Below are 23,034 nucleotides of genomic sequence, written 5' to 3'. Positions count from 1 at the left end.
CCTCCAGCGGCGCCCCTTCCTCCCGGCCCCCTCCCCGCGCGCCCCGAGCGAGCCGGCGCGAGCCCGTCCGCTCCCTCCCTCCCGACCACGTTGCAAGTTACCGAGAGGCGGTCCCGGCAGCCCCCGCCCCGGCCCCCAGTCCCGGCCCGCCCAGCGTATCCCCGCCCCCTCTCCCCCCGCCCCCGCCCCAGCTCCTCCCGCCCCCGGGGGTGGGCGCTGCAAGCGGAGGCTAAGGCTGCAGCCGGACGCGCTGAATGTCACAAAGCGGCCGAGGGAAGGAGTGCGAAGCCCCGGGACGGAGGCACGGCTGGCCCGCCCGCCACTTCCGTGTCTACAGCCGCGCTCGGCGGGACCCCGCGGGCCGAGCCCTCCCGGCGCCAGGACGAGTCCTGCCCGGTCCGGCTCGGAGCCCGGTCGGCCCGGGACCAAGCGCCCCGCCAGCCCTGAGCCGCGCTCGCAGCCCGCCGGGGCCACGCCGGCCCCAGAAGCGGAGAGCGCCCCGCTGGTGATTACCCCCCCCAACTTCCTCCTCCCCTCCTCTTCCTCCTCCTTCCCCCTTCCTCTGCCCGCGGCCCGACGCGCCCTCCACTCCTCCGGCCGAGATTGGAGCTCCCCAGTTACTGCTGCGGCCCGCCGGGGAAGGAGGGGGCCGGCCTGGGGAGGCCGGCTTCGCCCGCCCTTACCTCTCTGGGCTTCTGGAGCCCCTGCCCCCGGCCTTTCCCGCGCCTCTCCCGGCTCTGCGCTCCCTCCTTTACTCCCTCCGCCAGTGCTCCCAGAGCGGGGGGCTGCAGGGATTTGGGGGGCGGGGGGCGGGTTTGCTTCCGCGTTGAGTTTACGGCAGACAATGTGATTGTCCTTTTCCTGTCCTTTTCCTTTTCAAGACTTAAAGTAAACCCGGGCCGAGGAGGGCACCGCGCTGCCCGCAGCTTGGGGAACAGAGCCGCCACCTGCTCGTGGATGTCCCCGCGGGGGGCAGAGAAGCGGCGCGGGCGCGGGGGCCGGACGGGCTCTGCCCAGAGTTTGCAGCCTTATAAAACCCGGGGGAGCGGAACCATGCCTCTGCTTTTTGCCACATGAGAACTGCAGCTATTTGAGACTCGAGCCTTCTCCCCATTGGGCAGTCGCTGTTTTTTCCCAGCAACCCTTTTCCTCCCCGGACTCCGTGGGACCAAAGGACCGGCTGCCAGGGGACGGGGCAGGTGCTGAGACAACATGGACAAGTACGAAGACTTGGGCCTGGAGGCCAGCAAATTTATCGAGGACCTCAATATGTACGAGGCCTCCAAGGACGGCCTGTTTCGGGTGGACAAGGGAGCGGGCAACAACCCTGAGTTTGAAGAGACCAGGAGGGTGTTTGCCACCAAGATGGCCAAGATCCACCTTCAGAAGCAGCAGCAGTTGCTTCAGGAGGATCTCCTGCAGGGGAGTGGTGGCTCCCTCAATGGAGGGGGCCGGTTAGCCCCCCAGATCCCCCCAACAGGATCCTTCTCCCACCGGGAGGCAGGGGGGAGCAGTAAGCTATCCCTGGGGGATGGAGCTGCCAAGCCCCCTCTTGCAGCACCTTCCTTGGCATGTGGGGCTGGGCCAGCAGCACCAGGCCCCGTGAGTCAGCTGACCTTTCAAAGCCAGTCCCACTCCTCTGTGCCACAGGGTCAGCGGGCCAGGCTGCATTCTGAGGGCCAGAAGAGAGGCAGCCAGGACTTTAGTTATGGAAATGGTACAGGGAATCCCTCGGGATCTGCTTTGCAGGGGCTGGATTCCCGGGGCACCGGTGGCCCTGCTCAGGGGGCTTTTTCTTCTCTTTCTTACGGAGATTACTATGACAACTATCCTGGACAGAAGTGGGGAGAGGAACCCGACCAGTTCCCCAGCATCAGACCAAGCGTGGGGAGCTCTTGGCCAGTCTCCAAAAGCCCAACTGATGCTCACCTGTACCAGAGCCAGCCATCTCCAAACTCTTGCAGGTCTTTTGAGAGTGGATATAGTAGCCAGGATGGTGGTGGAAGTGAGGGTCACCAGCTCAGCCGGGACTCTGAGCAGAAGCCCTCTGGCCAACAGCGGTCATCGTCCTTTTCCCACACACTCAATTCCAGAGCTCCTCCCCCACCCCCAGAAATAGTGACCCCCTTGGCTGTGCCGCAGCAGAGGTCATCTTCATTCTCGGCTCCATCCACCCTAGCTGCTTCAGGTACTTCACTCCAGGGAGATCCATCCAAAAAAAGTGCTGGCAGGGAAAGGGATCTTCCTGGTGGCGTGATCAGACCAACTGGGGACTCTCAGCTCTGGTACCAGGGAAGCCCCAAGTCTTACATTTCAAGTTCAGTCCCTGCCCCATTGCCAACCAGCATTGACTATCAGCCCTCTGGAGTTGCATACCCAAAGTCCGTCGACCATTTAGTCCCTCACGGCCAGACTCTCCAGCCCAATTGCAGGGACTCTGGCATGAATCCCAAGCTGAGTTTCCCCAACCTGTCTTCGGGGCCAATGTCTGATGCTCCTGGGCCCACTTTTAGAGAGGGGCCCAATAGCTTGCCACCTGATAGTAGCCAAGGGAGTGTCCATCCAGAGAACTCCAGCCCCACCAAAGTAAAATTACCCTGTCAGACCCTCCTTCCACTCCCAGAGCAAGGGTTGTCTGCAGTCGAATTAAAATTAGAAGCACTCACCCAGCGTCTGGAGCAAGAGATGGATATTCATCCAAAGGCTGATTATTTTGGTAAGTTTGATGCTTCCTGGGAGTTTTATTTTTTTAATGAATATGCAAGTGTCAGTCACATGCCCCTCACGTAGGATTCTGATGCCTTCCTTGTCCAGGGGGGATGCAGGTCATTGGGCTGTGTGCGTGCCTGTGAGCATGCTTCTTCCAGGGCAAAACTAGAAAGGGACCTTGTGGACTCGATGAACCATGAAGGTGTGATTTATAATTGGGATACCTGAGTCCTGAGTAGGAATCCGAGCCAAAACCATTTCACTTACTTTAAAAAGAACCATGAAAGCCGGATTCAAGGGATTTCATGTTTCGTTTCTAAGAAATCTAAGCAAATCTTGGACTTGGATGGGCTGGGCCATCATGTGCTCTGGACCTTAGTTTTCCTCGCTTATTAAATGAGAGGGCCGACTTGGGAAACTTCTACTTTCCTTTGGACTGAACCCATAAGGGCCCTTCCCATGGTCCTTTGAATCTGTTCCAGCTCTGAATTTATTATTCCTTACAGATGATTTCTAGTGGGCTAAGAGCCCTCTGCCAACAATAGGAGACAGCAGGCATGTACCTGCTGAGTGAGTTGTGGGGTCCGAATGAGTTGTGATGCTCTTGCAGATGTATGGCTTCTGCAAAAAAGCCAAAATGGAGGCAGAAATCTGTTTGACTGGTGGAAAGGTTGAAGCATTCCATGGAGAGATCCTAGATTTTGAGCTGGAAAGGACTTTGGATCCATTTATATTACAGATGAGAACATTTAGGCAGAGAGAGATTAGGTGACTTATCCAGGACAACACAGTTAATAAATATCTGAAACATGATTCAACCAAGTGTTCCTGACTCCAGATGAATGACTCAGTGAACACCCACCTTGCTCTCGGGTTTGCAATTCAGATCCACATTTGTCAAGATTTTGTTGCTTAGAATAAGTATTGGTTGGCTTTTGAGTTTACTTAAAAGTGCAGCTTTTTTTTCTTCTTTTTATGTTTTGGTTTTGACCCAGAAATACATCTGGTTTCAGTTCCCATTTGGGTAGAAAGGTAATACTTTTGGGGGACATACCTCTTTCTCTACACTGACCTACTTGAGGGGATTCTGGGAGACTGGTGCTTTTTATTTTGGAGCTGCAGATTCTTGGAAATAGAGGATACATACTTCTTTCCCTGTTCCAATTAGATAGGAGAACCCCATTGCCACTGAGAGAAATCCATTTCCTTAAAGGAAAGTGAGGATAGGAATGGGCTTGGGAAATGGAGGTGGCTCAGCTAGAACCTTCAAGGTTCCAAACTTCATTCTTCAGGTTGTTCCTATTTCTAAATTATCATCATCGTCACCATCATCATCCTCATCCTCATTCTCATCCTCACAGAGTGGAAGTGGAGGGAGAACAGCTCTCTTGGAACAGTCTGCTAACTACTCGAATTGCTTCTTGCTATAATGGTTACAGAATCTTGTATATGTTTTGTTGTATACTTTGATATCATGATCCTTTTCCTTTGCAAATACACTTTTTCTCTATTGCCAACTTTATATTTTATGTTCATCCAATAAGCCTGTAAGTGCCTGCTGCTAGGCTAGGAATACAATGATTGAAAAAAAAATCCAAAAATATAACAGTTCATAAAGGGCAAGAATATAAAGAGTTTACTTTCCATTATATTATTTTAACTTTTATTTCATTTTACTTTTAAGATTTCTCTGATATATAATGGCAATATTCTGTATCCAGGAGTCTAAACTGATGTTCTAGGTCCCCTGTAGAATTTTCCAATAAGTATACTCCTCCTGTTTGCTCCACTCGGAAATTCTTCTTGCCCTCTGCCCTCTGGGAATAATCATTAACCACTACAGGCTTTCTTGGGAATAATTTTTTTTTAGTGTGCGAAGTTCTTACAAAATGATCTTTGAGACTGGAAGGCCTGGGTCAGATCCTGCCTTAGGGATGTACTATGTGACACACCGGCAAGTCACTTATCCCACTGTAAAATTAGGGGGTTAAAGTTGATGTCCTCTAAAATCCTTTCTTGCACAGTTAGGTGGTACAATGGATCCAGTTCTGGTTCTGATTTTGAATTCCAGCATTGGCAGTTCCATCCTACAAAGCAAGAATTTATTAAGGGCTTACTATATTCAAGGTGCTGCAGATACAAAGATCAAAAAACCCCAGTCCTTGCTCACAGAAATTTTACAATTTCCTGAGGTAGCTAGGTGGAACAGTTCTATATATTATATATATTCTATATAGAATATTGGGATCAGAGTGAGAAAGACCTGTGTTCAAATTCACCCTCAGACACTTACTAGCTGTGTGACCCTGGGCAAGTCACTTACCCCTTTTTGCCTTAGTTTCTTTATTTGTAAAATGAGTTGGAGAAGAAAAACCATTGCAGAATCTTTGCCAAGAAAACCCCAAATAGTGTTACAAAGAGTCAGACATAACTGGAAAACTACTTTTAAAACCCCAACAAAATCCCTTCTAACTGTAAATCTGTAATCCTCTAAAAATATACTTTTAACGACAGGTTGTTTTCTTTTTTAAAAAAGTGAGAGAATGTAGTTACATATTTGTATTTGGCGGGGAGGGATGGATTCATCTTGGGGTTGTGCTTTGCTCATTACAAAGTATATTCCAGAATGAAATGTGGGATGATGACCATAAGCACTGCCTAACGTGATGATTTTTATCAATCATAAATTTTCTTCTGAACAGGAAAAAAATGAGTTCTATTCTTAAGAATCTCCAGTCAGGATTTCTTATTTTATACTATTAAATGGAAGGAAATGAGGTGGTAAGGTACAAATTACTATTTTGGCTTAAAGAACTTCCTTATTTTTCTCCACCTGTCTATCTCAATCCCATTTTGGTTTCTCCATTTTTTAAAAGATGCCTTTACAGAGGCAGTGCAATATGTTGTAAAGAACTAAGGGACTCAAGTTTGAAGGCTGGCTTTGGTCCCCACCAGCCATGAGATTTTGGGCAGGTCACTTAACTCCCCTAGGCTTCCATTCCCTCATCTGTTTAAAAAAAAAAAAAAGGGTTAGATGAGATGCCCTTTTGCAGCTTGTTTTGCAGCTGACTCTTTGGTGTTTCTGTTAATAGGTATAATGTTCTTATTAAAAGCTGAGATCCTCATTAAGAAAGTAAGGAAAGCCATTGATTTCTGTTTCCCCTTATCCCTTCTTACTTCTCTACTTCAGGGCTTCTTAAACTTTTTACACTTGAGATGCCTTTTTATACAAGACATCTTTATGTGACTCTGGGTGTAAAATAAAATAGGTATGCAGATCATACCTATTTACTATTAATAATTTACTAATTATTTACTAATTTTTCTAATCTTACTAATTTACTAATAATAATTAATCATAATTTTGTGAGTTCCAATTCAGTTATAAAAACCTATATGGGGTCTCAACCCACAGTCTAAGACAGTGGACTCTACTTCTCCTTACCCTCTTCCCAGAATTCTTTTCTCTCCCTTCACTCTGGTCCTTTCCTCTCCCAAACTGAAAGACAGGTGGTCTTCTCTGGGCAGCCCAGTACAGTTTCCAAACAAATCCCTGCTTCTCTCTGGGTCTCATTTTTTTCTCATATGTAAGACATCTTGATGATGTCTGTGGTTGCCTTTTACCTCTGAATCTGTGTTACTCTGAGTCTCTAGGTCATGAACAATTACTTACTCCATTCCTAATAACTTCAGGGTTCTAGTGACTTATGGGGTCACACATTCAACTCCCTCACTTGCTCTCCAGTGTGATGATAGCCCAGCTCCTTTAGTAGGAGCTTATGTCCCCCACCTCAAGCAACATCTGTGTAACTGCTGCCTGGAAATTTCCTAAGCTTTAGAACAATAAGATGGAATGGGCTGGGGTTGGGGAGTGGAAGTTCTATGGAGGGAAAACCACAATATTGGCTGCTTGGAAATATCCAGGAGTTCAGCTCTCCTGCAGAAAGAGAGGCAGTCTGCCCTACTGGACTGGCTTGAGGTCTGACTTACCTGGATTTCAATTCTGCCATTGACTTATTAGCTTCTGTAAAAACCACCTGAAGCACACTCATCGCCCACATCGGTGGGAGGAAGGTGTCTAGCATGGCTTAAAGCATTATGGGATTGTGAGTTATTTTAGAGTAAGGCAGAAGTTTGAAGACAAGAGCCAAGATCCAAAATCTTCCCCCTTTCTAGTCTTCTTTCTAAGCTTTAGACATACAGTCTTTGATTTCTAATAGTGAAACCAGGTGGTGTCTAGTTATAGCAACGTGAGCCACCACAAACGGACTCCTCTAATTTTATTCCCCAGCTGGGAGAGATCTGATACCAGTGATTATAGAGTTAACACACCACTAACAACAAGTCACGTATTCCCCCATTTCTTCATTCAGAGTTATTCTCTCTTTTTTGCTGATTGCTTTTATGAGTGATTTCATCAGGATGAAAAGTTCCTGGTGTGGAAACTGACTCTCAGGCAACGCAGATTGGAAATTTATAGTAATTGGGAGATTGAAAGGTACGGTGACTTTTCCAGGGTCACACAGCTAAGATGCTTCAGAGATGAGACTTAAATCTATCTTCCTGACTTCAAAACTAACCCTGTTCATTGGGCTACATTGTCTTTATGCTTAGAATATGGCATTTTATCTCAGGTGGGAATGAAAAGTTTAAGGTGATTTTATACATCCCTCTTTAACTTATAAAAAAGTGGTATTGGTTTGATATCCTCACAGCCTAGCCAGAATTTCAGCACAAAAAACATCTAATAGGATCTCATTATCTACATGCCATGGAAGCATTCATTTTCAGTGGCTTTGGGGCCCATTTTTATTTTATTTTTTTTATTAATAATTTTTATTATATATATATATTTATAATATTATCCCTTGTATTCATTTTTCCAAATTATCCCCCCCTCCCTCTATTCCCTCCCCCCGATGACAGGCAATCCCATACATTTTACATGTGTTACAATATAGTCTAAGTACAATACATGTGTGTGAATATCATTTTCTTGTTGCACAATAAACATTAGAATCCGAAGGTACATGTAACCTGGGCAGACAGATATTAGTGCTAACAATTTACATTCACTTCCCAGTGTTTCTTCTCTGGGTATAGTTATTTCTGTCCATCATTGATCAACTGGAAGTGAGTTGGATCTTCTTTATGTTGGAGATTTCCACTTCCATCAGAATACATCCCCATACAGTATTGTTGTTGAAGTGTACAGTGATCTTCTGGTTCTGCTCATTTCACTCAGCATCAGTTGATTTAAGTCTCTCCAGGCCTCTCTGTATTCCTCCTGCTGGTCATTTCTTACAGAGCAATAATATTCCATAACCTTCATATACCACAATTTACCCAACCATTCTCCAACTGATGGACATCCATTCATCTTCCAGTTTCTAGCTACAACAAAAAGAGCTGCCACAAACATTTTGGCACATATATGTCTCTTTCCGCTCTTTAGTATTTCTTTGGGATATGAGCCCAGTAGTAGCGCTGCTGGGTCAAAGGGTATGCACAGTTTGATAACTTTTTGGGCATAATTCCAGATTGCTCTCCAGAATGGCTGGATTCTTTTGCAACTCCACCAGCAATGTATTAGTGTCCCAGTTTCCCCACATCCCCTCCAACATCATTATTTGTTCCTGTCATCTTAGCCAATCTGACAGATGTGTAGTGGTATCTCAGAGTTGTCTTAATTAGCATTTCTCTGATCAATAGTGATTTGGAACACTCTTTCATGTGAGTGGATATAGTTTCAATTTCTTCCTCTGAGAATTGTCTGTTCATATCCTTTGACCATTTATCAATTGGAGAATGGTTCGGTTTCTTATAAATTAGGGTCAGTTCTCTATATATTTTGGAAATGAGACCTTTGTCAGAACCTTTGTTTTTAAAAATATTTTCCCAATTTGTTACTTCCCTTCTAATCTTGTTTGCATTAATATTGTTTGTACAGAAACTTTTTAGTTTGATGTAATCAAAATCTTCTATTTTGTGATCAATAATGATCTCTAGTTCTCCTCTGGTCATAAATTCCTTCCTCCTCCACAGGTCTGAGAGGTAGACTATCCTCTGTTCCTCTAATCTATTTATGATCTCATTCTTTATGCCTAAATCATGGACCCATTTTGATCTTATCTTGGTATATGGTGTTAAGTGTGGATCCATATCTAATTTCTGCCATACTAATTTCCAGTTTTCCCAACAGTTTTTTCCGAATAATGAATTTTTGTCCCTAATGTTGGTATCTTTGGGTTTGTCAAAGATTAGGTTGCTATAGATGTACCCTTTTTTGTCCTTTGTATCTAATCTGTTCCACTGATCTACCGGTCTATTTCTTAGCCAATACCAAATGGTTTTGGTGACTGCTGCTATATAATATAGCTTTAAATCAGGTACACTTAGACCACCTTCCTCTGAGTTTTTTTTCATTAGTTCCCTTGCAATTCTCGACCTTTTATTCTTCCATATGAATTTTGTTGTTATTTTTTCTAGGTCATTGAAATAGTTTCTTGGGAGTCTGATTGGTATAGCACTAAATAAATAGATTAGTTTGGGGAGTATTGTCATCTTTATTATATTCGCTCGGCCTATCCAAGAGCACTGAATGTCTTTCCAATTATTTAAATCTGATTTTATTTTTGTGGCAAGTGTTTTGTAATTTTTCTCATATAATTCCTGATTTTTCTTTGGTAGATGGATTCCCAAATACTTTATACTCTCAACATTTGTTTGGAATGGAATTTCTCTTTGTATCTCTTGCTGTTGCATTTTGTTAGTGATATATAAAAATGTCGAGGATTTATGTGGATTTATTTTGTATCCTGCCACTTTGCTGAAATTTTGAATTATTTCTAGTAGCTTTTTAGCAGAGTCTTTGGGGTTCTCTAAGTATACCATCATGTCATCTGCAAAAAGTGACAGTTTAATTTCCTCATTTCCTACTCTAATTCCTTGAATCTCTTTCTCGGCTCTTATTGCCGAGGCTAGCGTTTCTAGTACTATATTGAATAGTAATGGTGATAGTGGGCAACCTTGTTTCACTCCTGATCTTACTGGGAAAGGTTGCAGTTTATTTCTATTGCATATTATGCTTACTGAAGGTCTTAAATATATGCTCCTGATTATTCTAAGGAATAGTCCATTTATTCCTATACTTTCAAGAGTTTTTAGTAGGAATGGATGTTGGATTTTGTCAAATGCTTTTTCTGCATCTATTGAGATGATCATATGGTTCTTATTAATTTGATTATTAATATGGTCAATTATATTAATAGTTTTCCTTATATTAAACCAGTGGGGCCCATTTTTAAATAAGAAGAAACCAAAGTGTGAATAACCATATTAGGGCATTTCTATAGCTTTAAAAATTGTAAAACTCTTTATAAACATGATCCCTCTTGAGTTTTTCAAGGACTCATCATCTAATGATAATAATAATAATAGCTAACATTTTTATAATGTTTATTATGTGCTGGACACTGGACTAATTATTTTATAGTTGTTAAATCATTTGATTCTCAGCAATAATTCTATCATCCCTATTTTACAGATAAGGAAACTGAGGCAAAAGAGGTTAAACGACTATCCATGAGGGTAAATTTGAACTCTAGTCTCCCTGACTCTGAATCTGGCACTCTATCCACTCTACCACTAAGGGATTATTACTCCCATTTTATAAATGAAGAGGTAGAGGTCAGAGAGTCCAAGTGTCTTGTCTGAGGCAGAATTTGAACTCTGGTCTTTTAAACACCAAATTCATCACTTTGGAAAAGCCTCTGGAGTCTTCCTATTGGATCTTGGTTTCTATTGTTATAAAATGAGACCTACTGATTCACAGGGTGGCTTTTAAGTGTAGGTTAAAGGCTAAAAGTATAGAAGTGAATTACTTTTAATTGAAAGATCTGGTCTGTTGGCTAGTTGAAATGTCACTTCCCTTTTGTGCTGCCTTTGTTCCCTCACTTGTAATATAAGAGAGTTGGATTGAGGGTTCTTGCATCACCTAATTTGGTCATTCTCATAGATGAGTACTTGGAAGAAATGACTTTTAACCTTTTTTTAAAATAATTTTCAATTTACCAAATATTTATTGAACACCAAAGCAATTTTTGTTCCTTTACTTCCCCTTTAAACAAGTGCAGATTTTTTAGGGCATTCCACTTTACTAGATTATAATTATCCAAACAAGCCACATTGCATTACAATGTACTCTCCAAGGACTATCCAAATTGTTGTTCCATTGAGTGGTCCAGTATTCTTGTCTTGGAGATCTTTTTGTTTAAAATAACAATGCTAATATTTGTATAGCAATTTAAAATTTGCAAAAACACTTTGCATGTTATTTATGTTATGCTTATAAAGACCATGGGAGCTAAGTGCTATTGTTATAGTCATTTTACTGAAAAGAAAACTCAGGCTAAGCAATGTTTCATGACTTAGCCAAAGTCATACAGCTGTAAGTACCTGAGATTGGTTTTAATTCAAGTCTTCCTTTCTCTAAATCAGCATTCTGTCCATGACACTACTTAGCTGTCTTGTATAGAGAGACTGTTAAAAATCAACCTGTGATCTCTTATCAAGAAACAAAGGCAGAGACCTCAACTATTTCAGACTGTCTAAATGTACTTATTTTCATGGGAGAGGATTAGGGGTGGGGGGAGTCATGTATACAGCCTACCTCCTCCTACTCCCTCCATATATCCGGAATCCTTAGTAAGGAGAATCTCCAGCCCCATTCCTGGGTGATGAAAGCTGAGTTTCTCCTCCTCCTCCAGTCTGGCTGTGGCTCTCTGAACTGAGGCCAAGGCCTCCCTCTGTATCATCCTCCTTCCCTTAGCATTTGTCAAGCTCACTAGGATGATTACTCATCTTGAGTGGGACAGTGGGTAGAGAGGGGGCCTGAAATCTGGAAAATCTAGGTTAAAATCCAGTCTCAGATTGGGACCAGGTCAGATCCAGTTAGTTATACTAGCTGTATGACAGTGAAAAAGTCACTTAACACTATTTGTCTCAGTTTCCCCATCTGTAAAATGAACTGGAGAAGGAAATAGCAAAAATCTTTGCCAAGAAAACCCCAAAATGGGGTAAGGAACAAAATCAAACATGAACCGACTGAACTACAGCATCCTTCAGCACCCAGGACAGTGCTTCATGAGTTCAGCAAATATTTATGAACAATTGAATGACGTTTTTTAAATTGGACTGTGATTTCATTGCAGTGGAGAGTTCCAGTAAGCAGAGGCCTTCCACCATTATAGATCATCTTCCATTAGCAACTAGGGCGGTTTTATTCAGAAAATGTTCTTTAAGCCTACGGGTATCTTTTGAACTTGTACTATCTGCCCTGAATCCTGGGGGATCAAGACAAAGTTCCTACCCTCAGTGAATTTCCAATCTGTTGGGAAGCTAAAATTAATAACATAAATGTATACTTTAGAGGATAACACAAGATAGTTTGGGATGAAATGGTTCAGAATAAATATTAAGAAGGCCAGAGAGGAGGGAATCAGTGAGGTCTAAAGACACTAGGGAAGACCATTTGACTTCATGAGACTCCTGGTTCCACAAAAAGAAGACAGAATAAAGTTTTTCTTTTAAATAAAAAAAAAGAAATCAGGATGATGAGTCTTTCTGACCCTAGGTTCAGCACTCATACTATGTATAAGTATGAGCAGTGGTCCTCAAACTTTTTAAATAGGGGCCAGTTCACTGTCCCTCAGACTGTTGGAGGGCCGGACTATAGTGAAAACAAAAGCTCACACTCTGTCTCCGCCCCTCAGCCCATTTGCCATAACCCGACGGGCCCCATAAACATCCTCAGCGGGTGTGGGCCATAGTTTGAGAACCCCTGAGTATGAGCATACATACATATACATGTGTGAGTAAATGCACGTGTACATATATACACAAGGTATACATATAAGTATGTATAAATATATGTCTAAGTATAATGTGCTTTAAGGATTGTAATATTTTACATGTTATCTCACTGGATCCTCACAACAACCCTTTTGAAGTAGCTGCTATTATTATAAAATAAAAGACTCTGCTAAAAAAAAAATCAGCCCTAAGTCATTTGAATCCTGTGTTTCAGAATAAGAAAGTTCAGTGGAAATAGCCATGAATTTATAAAATTTGGAAAACCTGGACTTATATCCTACTTCTTCTCCTCAGGCAAATAAATTCTCCTCATAAAATGACAGGGTTGGAATAGGTGACTTCCAAGGTCTGAGTTTGTAATGTTATATGTGGGCATTTGTGTCATTGGTTAAAATTAGGGACTTAGCTTTTAAATAACTACAGCATGTGACTGATAAATTCTCTTCTGTGGTGGGAGTGTCTGTATAAGAATAGAGAATGATGGTCTGGTGGAATTCCAGCATTATTTATCGAGACTCGTCTTACTGCCTGGATCCAAAGCTGGGCTCAAGAGCTAGGCCGTGGAGATGCCTTCTTTCCTGAGTTATTCTGAATCTTTTGGGAAAGGTTTATGGAGGCAAGAACTTATTTGCCTTGTATAGATGCCTTTCATTAAAGTGGGATTAGTGAAGGATTAAATCCCTCTTCAAAAAGCTGTACCACATATGGCTGTCTGCTCATCTTAGAAGCTTTTTCCAATATCCAGGGCTTTCTGCTCCTCTTATTTAATGGGGACCCTTTCACTTTTTGGTGTAGCTAGAAACAATAGCTGGCTCACAGTGTGCCCAGTGGAAACATTTTAATAGTGTTTCCCAAGGTTCACATTGGGAGAGGAAGGTAGAAAGGAAAAGGGAGCCAGAATTGTTCAGGATACAAGATCCATTAGCATGTTGGGCTGGCCAGGAAAAGGACCAGGGGGGTTTAGTTCTCACTGGCAGTTGGGGTTCAGATACTTTGAGAGCAATCTTTTCTAATACTGAGCTGCAATACATAAACAAAAAGATGGGAAAGTTTTTGAAGTAATTGATACATCACTTATATTTCTAAATATACCTCTCCCAATATACCCCCCCAAGAGTTAACAAAGAATAAAAAAGAAAAAAGAGGGGAAAGTTGATTCTGCAAAACTAACGAACCCATCAGTTTATTTGATGAACCACATTCATAGATTCCTTCCCCACCTCATACAACTTTCTAAGAGGGGATTTTTAACACCATTGCTTAAGATGGAAGGACAGTAACCTAGGTAATAAGTATCTATTAAATGCTTACTGTATGCAAAGGTCTATAGATACAAAGACCAAAAAACCCAGTCCTTGTTCTCAGAGGCTTCATATTCCACTGAGGCAGAGAGATGGAGCCCCAGGTTTGGAGTCAGGAAGATCTGAGTTCAAACTGCCTCAGATGCTTACTGCGTGACCTTGGACAAGCCATTGAACAACTCTGCTCGTCTTGGTTTTCACAACTGTTAAATGAGGGTAAAAACAGCACTTATCTGGCAGGGTTGTTGTGAGGATTAAGTGAGATATACTTTGTAAAGCCTGGCACATAGTAGGCCATTCAGAAGTGCTTCTTTCTCTCCTTCCTACTGGGAACATGTAGACAGATGATTATTTCCCCGCCCTCTCATCTGTAAGACAAGGATACCCTTCACCTCATGGGGCTGTTTGAAGGAAAGTGCTTCATAAAGCATTAAGCGTTGAGTTGTTTGTATTATTTATTAAGAGGGCAGCATGATCTGGTGGGTGAAGAACTGCCCTCAGAGGCAGAGAGACGAGATTAGGTTCTGACGCTTGCACAGGCTTTCTGGGTGACTCTGGGTAATCAGTGCTATGGGTCAGGGTTTCTTAAACTTTTTCCACTTGTGACTCCTTTTCTCCAATCCCAGGAATACAAAATAACTATATACATGAAACATTTGTGGATGATAAATCGTAATTTTGTGAGCCCCACATTCACTTCCGCAGTCCCATATGGGGCCGTGACCCACAGTTTAAGAAGCTTTGCTCTGGGTAACTTTTTAATACTAAGTTATAGAGAAGGTGCTGCGTTGCATTGGTGGAGGGCATTTCTTCACCTGGGATTTCCCTGTATCAGTGACATCACAAGGATTTGCCCCCTGTCACACAAATTTGGGTGTCTAAGGTGGGATTTGCACATAGATCTTCTCAGCACTCTATCACCTACATGTTGATCTGGACCAGATCTGTGCCAGTCCATGACTTTCAGGAGGAGATTTGAGAGACACTGTCTTGACTTTATTTGAACGATAACCAATAATATATATTTATTTAACACTTGAAAAATCTGTGAAGGACTTTCATACATGATCTCATTTGATCCTCATAACAACCTTGTGAGGTAGGTACCCTAGATATTGTCCCCATTCTAGAGGAAGGTAAATGGAGACTCAGAAAAGAGTTGCCCATGGTCTCATGACTAGAATCAGATTCAGGAGATGAATCCAGATCTTTCTTATAGAAAATCCAGCTCTCTCCCCACTGTATGACACTGTTTACCTATTTCATATGAATGTCTGTTAACAGTTACAACTAGAATAATCAGATTAAAATCACAAAACAGGTCAGCCTAGGTGCAGTTTGTAAAACTACTAAAATAAATTCCCAAAGAACAAAGCTTACGCAAGAGATGCTTGTGTCGATATGTTCCCCCTGTCCTGCAGGGGAGAACGGGAGCCACGTGAGAGACGTGAGGGAGATAAGTCACTGCAGCACGCCAGGAGCGTTTGTAAGGAGTCCTTTGAAGTCCTCAGCTCAGTTATTTTAAGTTTCAGGAATGATTGGTTTGGCTCATGTCCTGTATCCCAGGTTTGCTGGAAGAGTGACTGTAGGAGTGAAGAATACGGGCCTCTGGGAGCTTGGCTAGAAACCCATCAGTGGTTTCCATCACCTTCCTCCTTAAAAAGAGCTCTGTGGACCATCATGCAAACATCCTGCCGGAGCCCTGGATGGCCTCCCTGTTTGCTCTTCAGAATTACAGGGTCTGGGCTTGGAGCCAGAAGGATCCTTGATAGTTATCTGGTCCAGTCCCCCTTCAGTTTAATAGAGAGGAAACTAGACCCAGCGAGAGGAAGTGATTTTGTCCAGTGTCACACTTGGCAGGGTCTGGATTTGAACCCAGGTGTTTGCAGTCCAGATACAACACTTTTATTCTGTTATCACATACCCCAGCCCAGTAGGGCATGCCCTTTGCCTTGTTTTTCCTTCCACTGTAAAAATGGGGTGGGGAGAGGACCCTGTATCAGGAATATTTTCTCATTCTCCACCTCCCTCATACCTAGATGCTCTTGTGACTCTAGTGTGTATTTTTAGAGGGTAGCTCGGTGTTAAGAGCTCATTTTTGGTGACCATCCAACAGATAATTTTCCTGCCTGTTCTGTGCGGTGACTGCTGGACCAATGGGGCTGCACCCCTCACCTCTGGTGAGCTCCTTCTCTCAAGCTCTAAAAATTGTATTTTTCTTTCCCATGTGTTAGGTGAGAGAATAGCCCATAAACGATGAGAACAACTGCTCTCTCCAGCAACTTGATGAATGCAAAATAGGAAAGACTTATTGGTTTCCTCTGAAAACCAGCTCTGATGTTCTAGCAGTCACAGAAAGCTTTGTGTGAGTCTGGTTGGAGGGAAGAGCCAGGCCAGGTTTGTGGGCCACACTCAGGGGTCATGTTCTGGACCTGCCTCCCTATAGGGACAAACATCAGGGAGCTGTGATAGGGGTATGCCCCCAGTTATAGCCTGCTCAAGACCTGGTTTGTTGTTATTAAGTTGTTTCAGTTGTGTTTCACTCCTCATGATCCACTTTGGCAGTCTGGTGAATCTTGCCCTTCTCAGGGTAATGTTTTAAATACATAAAATAAAATAATATAGAATTAGAAAGGAAATAAGCTATATTGAAGTAAAGCAATCAAAAATATTTTTTTGTATTTTTAGGGGAAAGACAGTCAGATTAAGTGACTTGTCCAGGGTCACACAATAAGTGTGTCTGTTGTATTTGAATTCAGGCCCTACAGACTCCAGGGCCAGTGGTTTATCCACTGTGCCTTCTAGGTGCCCCAAAATATTTTTTTAAAAAAACAAGCCACAGTTCTCAAGTTAAGAACCACTGAACTAGATATTGGGTCTGGAAATATTGGCGTTAGCAAAGAAGGAACGGAAGTAAAAATCACTTAGTTCATTTACATCTTCCTCTTTCCCCAAGGGGAAAAAAAAGCATTAAAGAAGATTTGGATGTAAAGAGGAAGTACAGTATGTCGGAAATCAATTGTGCCACGAATTATAATAGACGCTGGGGATACAAGTACCATGAATGAAACAATCCCTACTGGCAAGGAGTTTATATTCTGAAAAGTACAGATTTGAAACACAAACCAAAATCAAATAAGGGGGGAAAAAGTACAAGATTTGGAGTAGGGAGGTGGATTCAAATCCCACCCTTAGCTGGTGGTTCTGGTCAGGTCCTCATTTCCTCACCTGTCCTAGAAGGAGGATCATAGTAGCTATCTCTAGGGTTATTGTGAGGATCAAATGAGACTGGCTTTAAAGCTCTATCTAAATGTCACTGCTGATATTATCCTCGTTACTCTTGGGATATGGAGGCTCTGAAGAGGCTATCAGGTAGACTCCCTGGCCAAGCAGAAGTGAGACATCATGTAAAGTGATTTTGTACATTATCAAGAAGATGCATGGGAAGAGGTTTCTCCCTTGACTAAAGTATTGTAAGGTATTATTGAAAAATTACAGTCGCTAATTTAGTTCATTTGTCTTTTTTCTTGAGTCTTATGCTTTAAAAGCATGTTTAATTCCCCATCAGTGTTTCCTTTGCTAGTAAGGCCTGGTATGTAGTAATGAAAGGAGAAATCAGAATTGCCAAGTCCTTTTTCTTTGTTTTTAAAAATCCTTTAATGTACTGTATTTTTTTAAAATGTAAGTGTTGGTTTTTGGATTTTTTGCCACTATAGACATCTTTTGTTATTCCAGTATCTGGGTTCCTCAGAGAGCCCTCTTGGTAACAAGGACTACAATTAAAAAGGCAACAGTTAAACAAAATCAACTTTAAACAGCCATGTCTGATGGCATATACAGCATCTCTCTGTCCCCTAACTACAAAGAGGAGTGATGTGTTTTAGCATCTCTCCTGACATTGCTCCTTGCCTTTCATCTGAATTCAGCTGTTTTAGTGTTGTTTTAATTTTTTTTTTTGATAGTCACACATGTAGCTTGTTTGACTGGTTCTGATTACTTTTCTCTCCTTCAGTTCATACATGACTTCCTATATTTCCTCAAATCTTACATATTTGTTGTTAATCCTTTAAGTTTTGCAGAACTCTTGTTGTTTTGAGAATATAAAATCCAGCTGATTGCTTCAGATAATAATAATAATAACAATAATAATAAATCTACATTGATACGAGTTCCCTTTCTGTGGATTCAAATATCTCTATGTAAATCATTCTTAGACCTACTTATCCAGTTCTGTCATTTCTCCTAACCTCCACTCTTGTATCTCCAACGGACTATTGGACATCCCAAACTTGATGTGGCAAAGACATCTTAAACTCAACATGTCTAAAACTGAACTCCTTAGGGCTTCTCTCTTGCTAACTTCCCTTTTATTGTTGAGTGCGCTACCATCCTTCCAGCCACCCAGGTCTATAACTCCTCATCCTCTCATCTCCTTCCTCCTGCCTATTACTCTAAAATCTCCATTTGTGCTGCTGCTCTCCCTAGGGCAAACCCTTGAGCCTGGACTCTTGTGACAGCCTACTTGTTGGTCTCACTGCCTGGAGTCTCTTTTCACTCATGTCCATCCTACACTCAACTGTCAAATTGATCTTATTAAAGTTTGATCATGTTGGATCATTACATATGTAGGTATAATATCACATATATAATGTGTGTATATATACATATACATATAAAATCTGCATTGGCTCCCGCTCACCTCCAGGCTGAAATATAAACCCTCTAGTTGATGTTCAAAGCCCATTGTCGGTCCCCTCCCGCCATTCCAGACTCTTTCTATCTTACTCACCCCCACACACTCATCAATCCACCAGTGACACTGTTCTCCTTGCTTTTCCTTCCACAAGATGTCACATCTCAGGACTCTGTCCATTTTCCCCTCTGGCTGTCTCCCATGCTTGGAACTATCTTCTTCCTTCTTTCTACTTTCTGACTTATTCTTTAAGACTCAGCTAAAATCCTACTTTGTCCAAAACTCCTTTTCCTCCCCCTGTCAATCCCTCTTCCTTTCTGCCTTTTAGAATCCCTCTTCTTTTATGATGAGGCTTTCCTTTTGAGGTCCCCTGCAGTAATCGGTAATCCCATCACCTAGTCTTTCCTATGTACCCAAGCTGTAAATGTGTTTGTACAATAGAACGGAAGCTTCTCCAGGGCAGAGACGGTTTTCCTTTTGCGCTCTCGGGCCCAGCACGAGCCCATAGTATGGGCTTCATCAGTGAAGGGGCATTGATTAGTTCCCGGGTCTAAGCCAGGAGTTACGTGCCAGCTCTCTGATGTATTTGGTGCCTGTGTGGCTCAGAGGTTCACGTGAAGGACGAGGAGTGTGGGAGGGACAGGCAGATGTGGTTCTGGCGGCTTTCAGCTGGGACGCTTCTTGGCAGCCCCGCGTCCTCACAGGCCTCCTTGCCAGGGGTTGGGGGTGTTGGGAGGAGTTCTGGCATGTGGCTCCTGGGGCCATTTTTCAGAGCCAGCTGTTCTCCAAAGATCCCATTGTCTGCAAGCTCAGAGTGACTTAGATTGGAGCTTTCCACATGATGGGGAGGGGAAGGCATAGAGGCTCCTTTGTTGGTCAGTGGTGAGCTATTTTAGAGGCAGTTAATGTGCTGGAGTCAACAGTCTGGTCTGTTCCCCTCCATCCATGGATCCCATCTTGCCAGGCTTCTTCAGTGTCTCCCTGCTTTCTGCAGCGTCCGCTTGCTGGGTGGGATTTGATTTTAATTTGCTTGTGAATGTGAAAATCATTTTTGCTCACACAGAAGAGAAAGGCAGAGGGAAGGATGTATGTAGGGAGGCATTATGGTAGGAAAGAAAGGGCAGCTTTTGGAGTTAAGAACCTGTGATTTAAATCCTGCTTCTGCCATATATTATCTGGGTGATCTTGGCCAAATCGATTCATGAATCTTGCCTCAATGTCCTACCTGTAGAATGAGTGGTTTGACTGGGTGGCTGCCAGCTCCAAAGTTATGATCTTATGGAAGTCCCTGTCCTGGGGGAAAATACTCTGATAATCATTCTGAAACACTGTAGAACAAATCTTGCCCACCTTTTCTTCCCCTTTGTGGGGAGACAGCCCAGTGACCTGGAGAAGGTACTGGCTTTGGGGTCTAGGATCCCAAGATCCCGTATAACCTCACTTTTCCAGGCTGGGACTTCCTCACTGGTAAAATGGAATCCCACTTTCTACAAAGGACTCCTCTCTCCCTTTCCTCTCCCCCAGCTCTTTTCCTTGGACGTTGTCTCCCATTTAGTCATACAGAATTGGTAGCAGGTTGTCTCATCCATTAAAACATGAGCTCTTTGTGGGCAAGGACTGTTTCCCTCTCTCTGTATCCCTGGTGTTTAACAGTGGCTAGCACACAGTAGTTGCTTAATGTTTGTTGCTGATTTTTATAATAGCTAATATTTATATAGGGCTTTGAGGTTTAAACTGCACTGGATCTGATCCTCACAACTTTCCTGTCAGATAAAAATTGCAGGTCTTATCCCTCTAGAAGAAGCAATTTAACATTGTTTTGGGTCAATGATTCCGATCGTGTAACAGGTTTTCTTAGCAAAGATACTGGAGTGATTCAGCATTTTCTTCTCCGGCTCAACTAAGGCAAACAGGGTGAAGGGATTTGCCGGGAGTCCTACGACTACTAAATGTCTGAAGCCAGATTTGAACTCAGGAAGATGAGTCTCCTCGGTCTAAGCCCAGTGCTCTATCCACTGCTCCACCCACAATTTGGCATAGTAGCTGCCCACCTTTTGGCTCTCAAAGTCAGGAAGACCAAGGATTAAGTCCTGGGGCCCCTCTCAGCACCCTCGGAGACTTTCTAAGACTTTATGCTGAAGAACAATTGCCCTGTTGCTAGATGGAGTTTTTTCCATTAGAAATTTGTTATACTAGGGAAATCCAGATCCTACCTCCGCTCCCCTCAAAACAAACAAACAGTTAAGAGATCTTTGACACTTAGGAAAATAAAGGCACCATCACAAGTTAGCAAGATGTTTTCTCACCTTCAAATCCACGATCCTATGGATCAAATGTATTTGATGCTCCAGATTGATATCATATAAGCCTTAAAGATCTGGATTCCAGGTTCTGCCTCTGAGAGGTTCAACTGTAACCAAATACTTAACCTCTCAAGTGCCCCTAAGTTCCTCTGAGTTCCAAGGGGGGTCACTGAGGGAATGGTATCAGCAGAGGGAATTTGTGGTTCTACTCAAAGTTCTCGAAATTAAGTCTAGACTCCCCCAGAATGCATCCTACACTTTGCAGGTGGATCTTTAAACATCTCCCATTTTCAAATATTTGGAAACTAATGAGCCACTTTTCTTTCTGGAGAATGGAAAGAAGAGGGCATTCATCGGATATTACACAGAAAGCTAATGTCGGAACGCTTTGCTTTAATTGCCCTATCCCATCCACTAGCTCATTCCACTCTCAGCTCTTAATTATTGTAGAAATGTTTACTCAATCATTTTTTAAAATAGACTAGATCATGCATTGTTCCAGTTGAACTTGGAATAGAATGCTGGGCGCCTAGCTGCCTAGGGTATATCCTTCCTTCCACACTCTGGTTGGAAAACAGTGCATTTAATTAAGTGGGTGACTTAATCTGATGCCAGAAGAGAAGGGAAGAAAGGTTCATTTGTTGAGAAATGTGAGAGTGTCCAGTTTCTTCTGTTGCTTCTCATATGCACCTAATTGATTCTCAATGGATGCATATTTGAGGAACTGGCTAAAATTAGCTTTTTTTTCCAGCCATGGGGAACATTCAGGAATTTATTTCCCCTCCTCCCCAACTAAATGGATTTGTGTTCTGACATTTCTGCAATCCAATCTAAAAAACATTTATTAAGTGCCTGCTATGTGCCAGGTTCTATATAAAGCTACAACTCGATGGAGATATAATTAATAAGAAGGATGATAGTCTTTGAGACAACACACAAAATAAAGCAGGAAAGTGGGGGCAGGGAGACATCAGGGGTTACCTGACATGTTGGCATTTTATTTCATGGAGATGGAAACCAGGCAGATACAGAGTGAAGGAGAGTCTGGTTTCTGCTCTGTATAAAGGAAGGGCCTGTAGCCCTCCAATCAGAGGGGAGAGGAGGCTGCTGGTAGATCTTCTAGTTTGCTTTTTATTCTTTCCCAATCCTTAATTTTCTGGTGGTTCTCCAGGGTGTCTTCTTGCCCTCCTCTCCTCTTCTTTCCTTTCTTCCCTTCTCTCTTCTCCCTTATTCTCCTTGTGCCTTTTCACTCACTCCCATTGCTTTAAGTACCCTCCCCCTCCATTTTCCTCTCCTCCCTTCTCCTCTTCTCTCCTTTCTTCCCTTTTCTCCTCTCCCTTGCTCTCCTTGTGCCTTTTTGCTCACTTCCATTGCTTTAAATACTCTCCCCCTCCATTTTCCTCTCCTCCCTTCTCCTCTTCTCTCCTTTCTTCCCTTTTCTCCTCTCCCTTGCTCTCCTTGTGCCTTTTTGCTCACTTCCATTGCTTTAAATACTCTCCCCCTCCATTTTCCTCTCCTCCCTTCTCCTCTTCTCTCCTTTCTTCCCTTCTCTCCTCTCCCTTACTCTCCCTGTATCTTTTCATTCACTCTCATTGTTTTCAGTACTTTTTACTGCAGACAATTCTCAAATTGCCATCTTTACCTGCCTCCATCCAAGATGGTGCCCTCTTTCTTCTTCTAGGTCTTTGAGCCATCTGTCTTCAGGGGAGCTTTTTAATGTTCTCCCCTTCTGACGTCACTCTTTTCTGTCTGTGGTGTCACCATTCACCCGGTCCCCAGGGTTTTACATCTTAATGAGACCTCTGTATTTCATGTCCCATATTTAACCTAGTTCCAGGTTGTTGATTTTGCCTCCATGTGTCTCTAGTGCCATCACACTGGGTTAGGTCTCTGTACCAACTGTTTAGACTATTAGCTTCCTTCTGCCTCCACTTTCTCCCCTCTCCACTTTGTGCATCACACCACTGACATAAGTCTCCTTTATGCAATTTCCATAATGCTATATTTAAACATTGCAAAATAGCTTTCTCATATCAATGCCATGAAATTGAGAGCTTAAGTGTTATCCCCAATTTACATATTAAGGAGCTGAGATTTGGAGAGATCTAGTGGTGACTTATCTAAAGACCCAGAGCTGGAAAATGTCAGAGCTGGC

The 23,034-nt window shown here is 42.9% G+C and overlaps 1 protein-coding gene across 1 annotated transcript in view; it reads left to right on the top strand.

The window, feature by feature from the left end:
- Nucleotides 1-1,079: 1,079 nt before the first annotated feature.
- LIMD1 (LIM domain containing 1) overlaps nt 1,080-23,034 on the top strand; it is a 73,176-nt gene continuing 51,221 nt past the window's right edge. The window contains exon 1 of the mRNA XM_074271332.1: nt 1,080-2,716. Within this exon, the coding sequence (XP_074127433.1) occupies nt 1,213-2,716 (1,504 nt within the window). The 5' untranslated portion in view covers nt 1,080-1,212. The remainder of the gene's footprint in view (nt 2,717-23,034) is intronic.

Source organism: Sminthopsis crassicaudata, chromosome 5, assembly GCF_048593235.1.
Source record: "Sminthopsis crassicaudata isolate SCR6 chromosome 5, ASM4859323v1, whole genome shotgun sequence".
NCBI lineage: Eukaryota > Metazoa > Chordata > Mammalia > Dasyuromorphia > Dasyuridae > Sminthopsis > Sminthopsis crassicaudata.
Note: the sequence above shows the minus strand (reverse complement) of the source record. Positions and strands in the feature narration are given on the sequence as shown.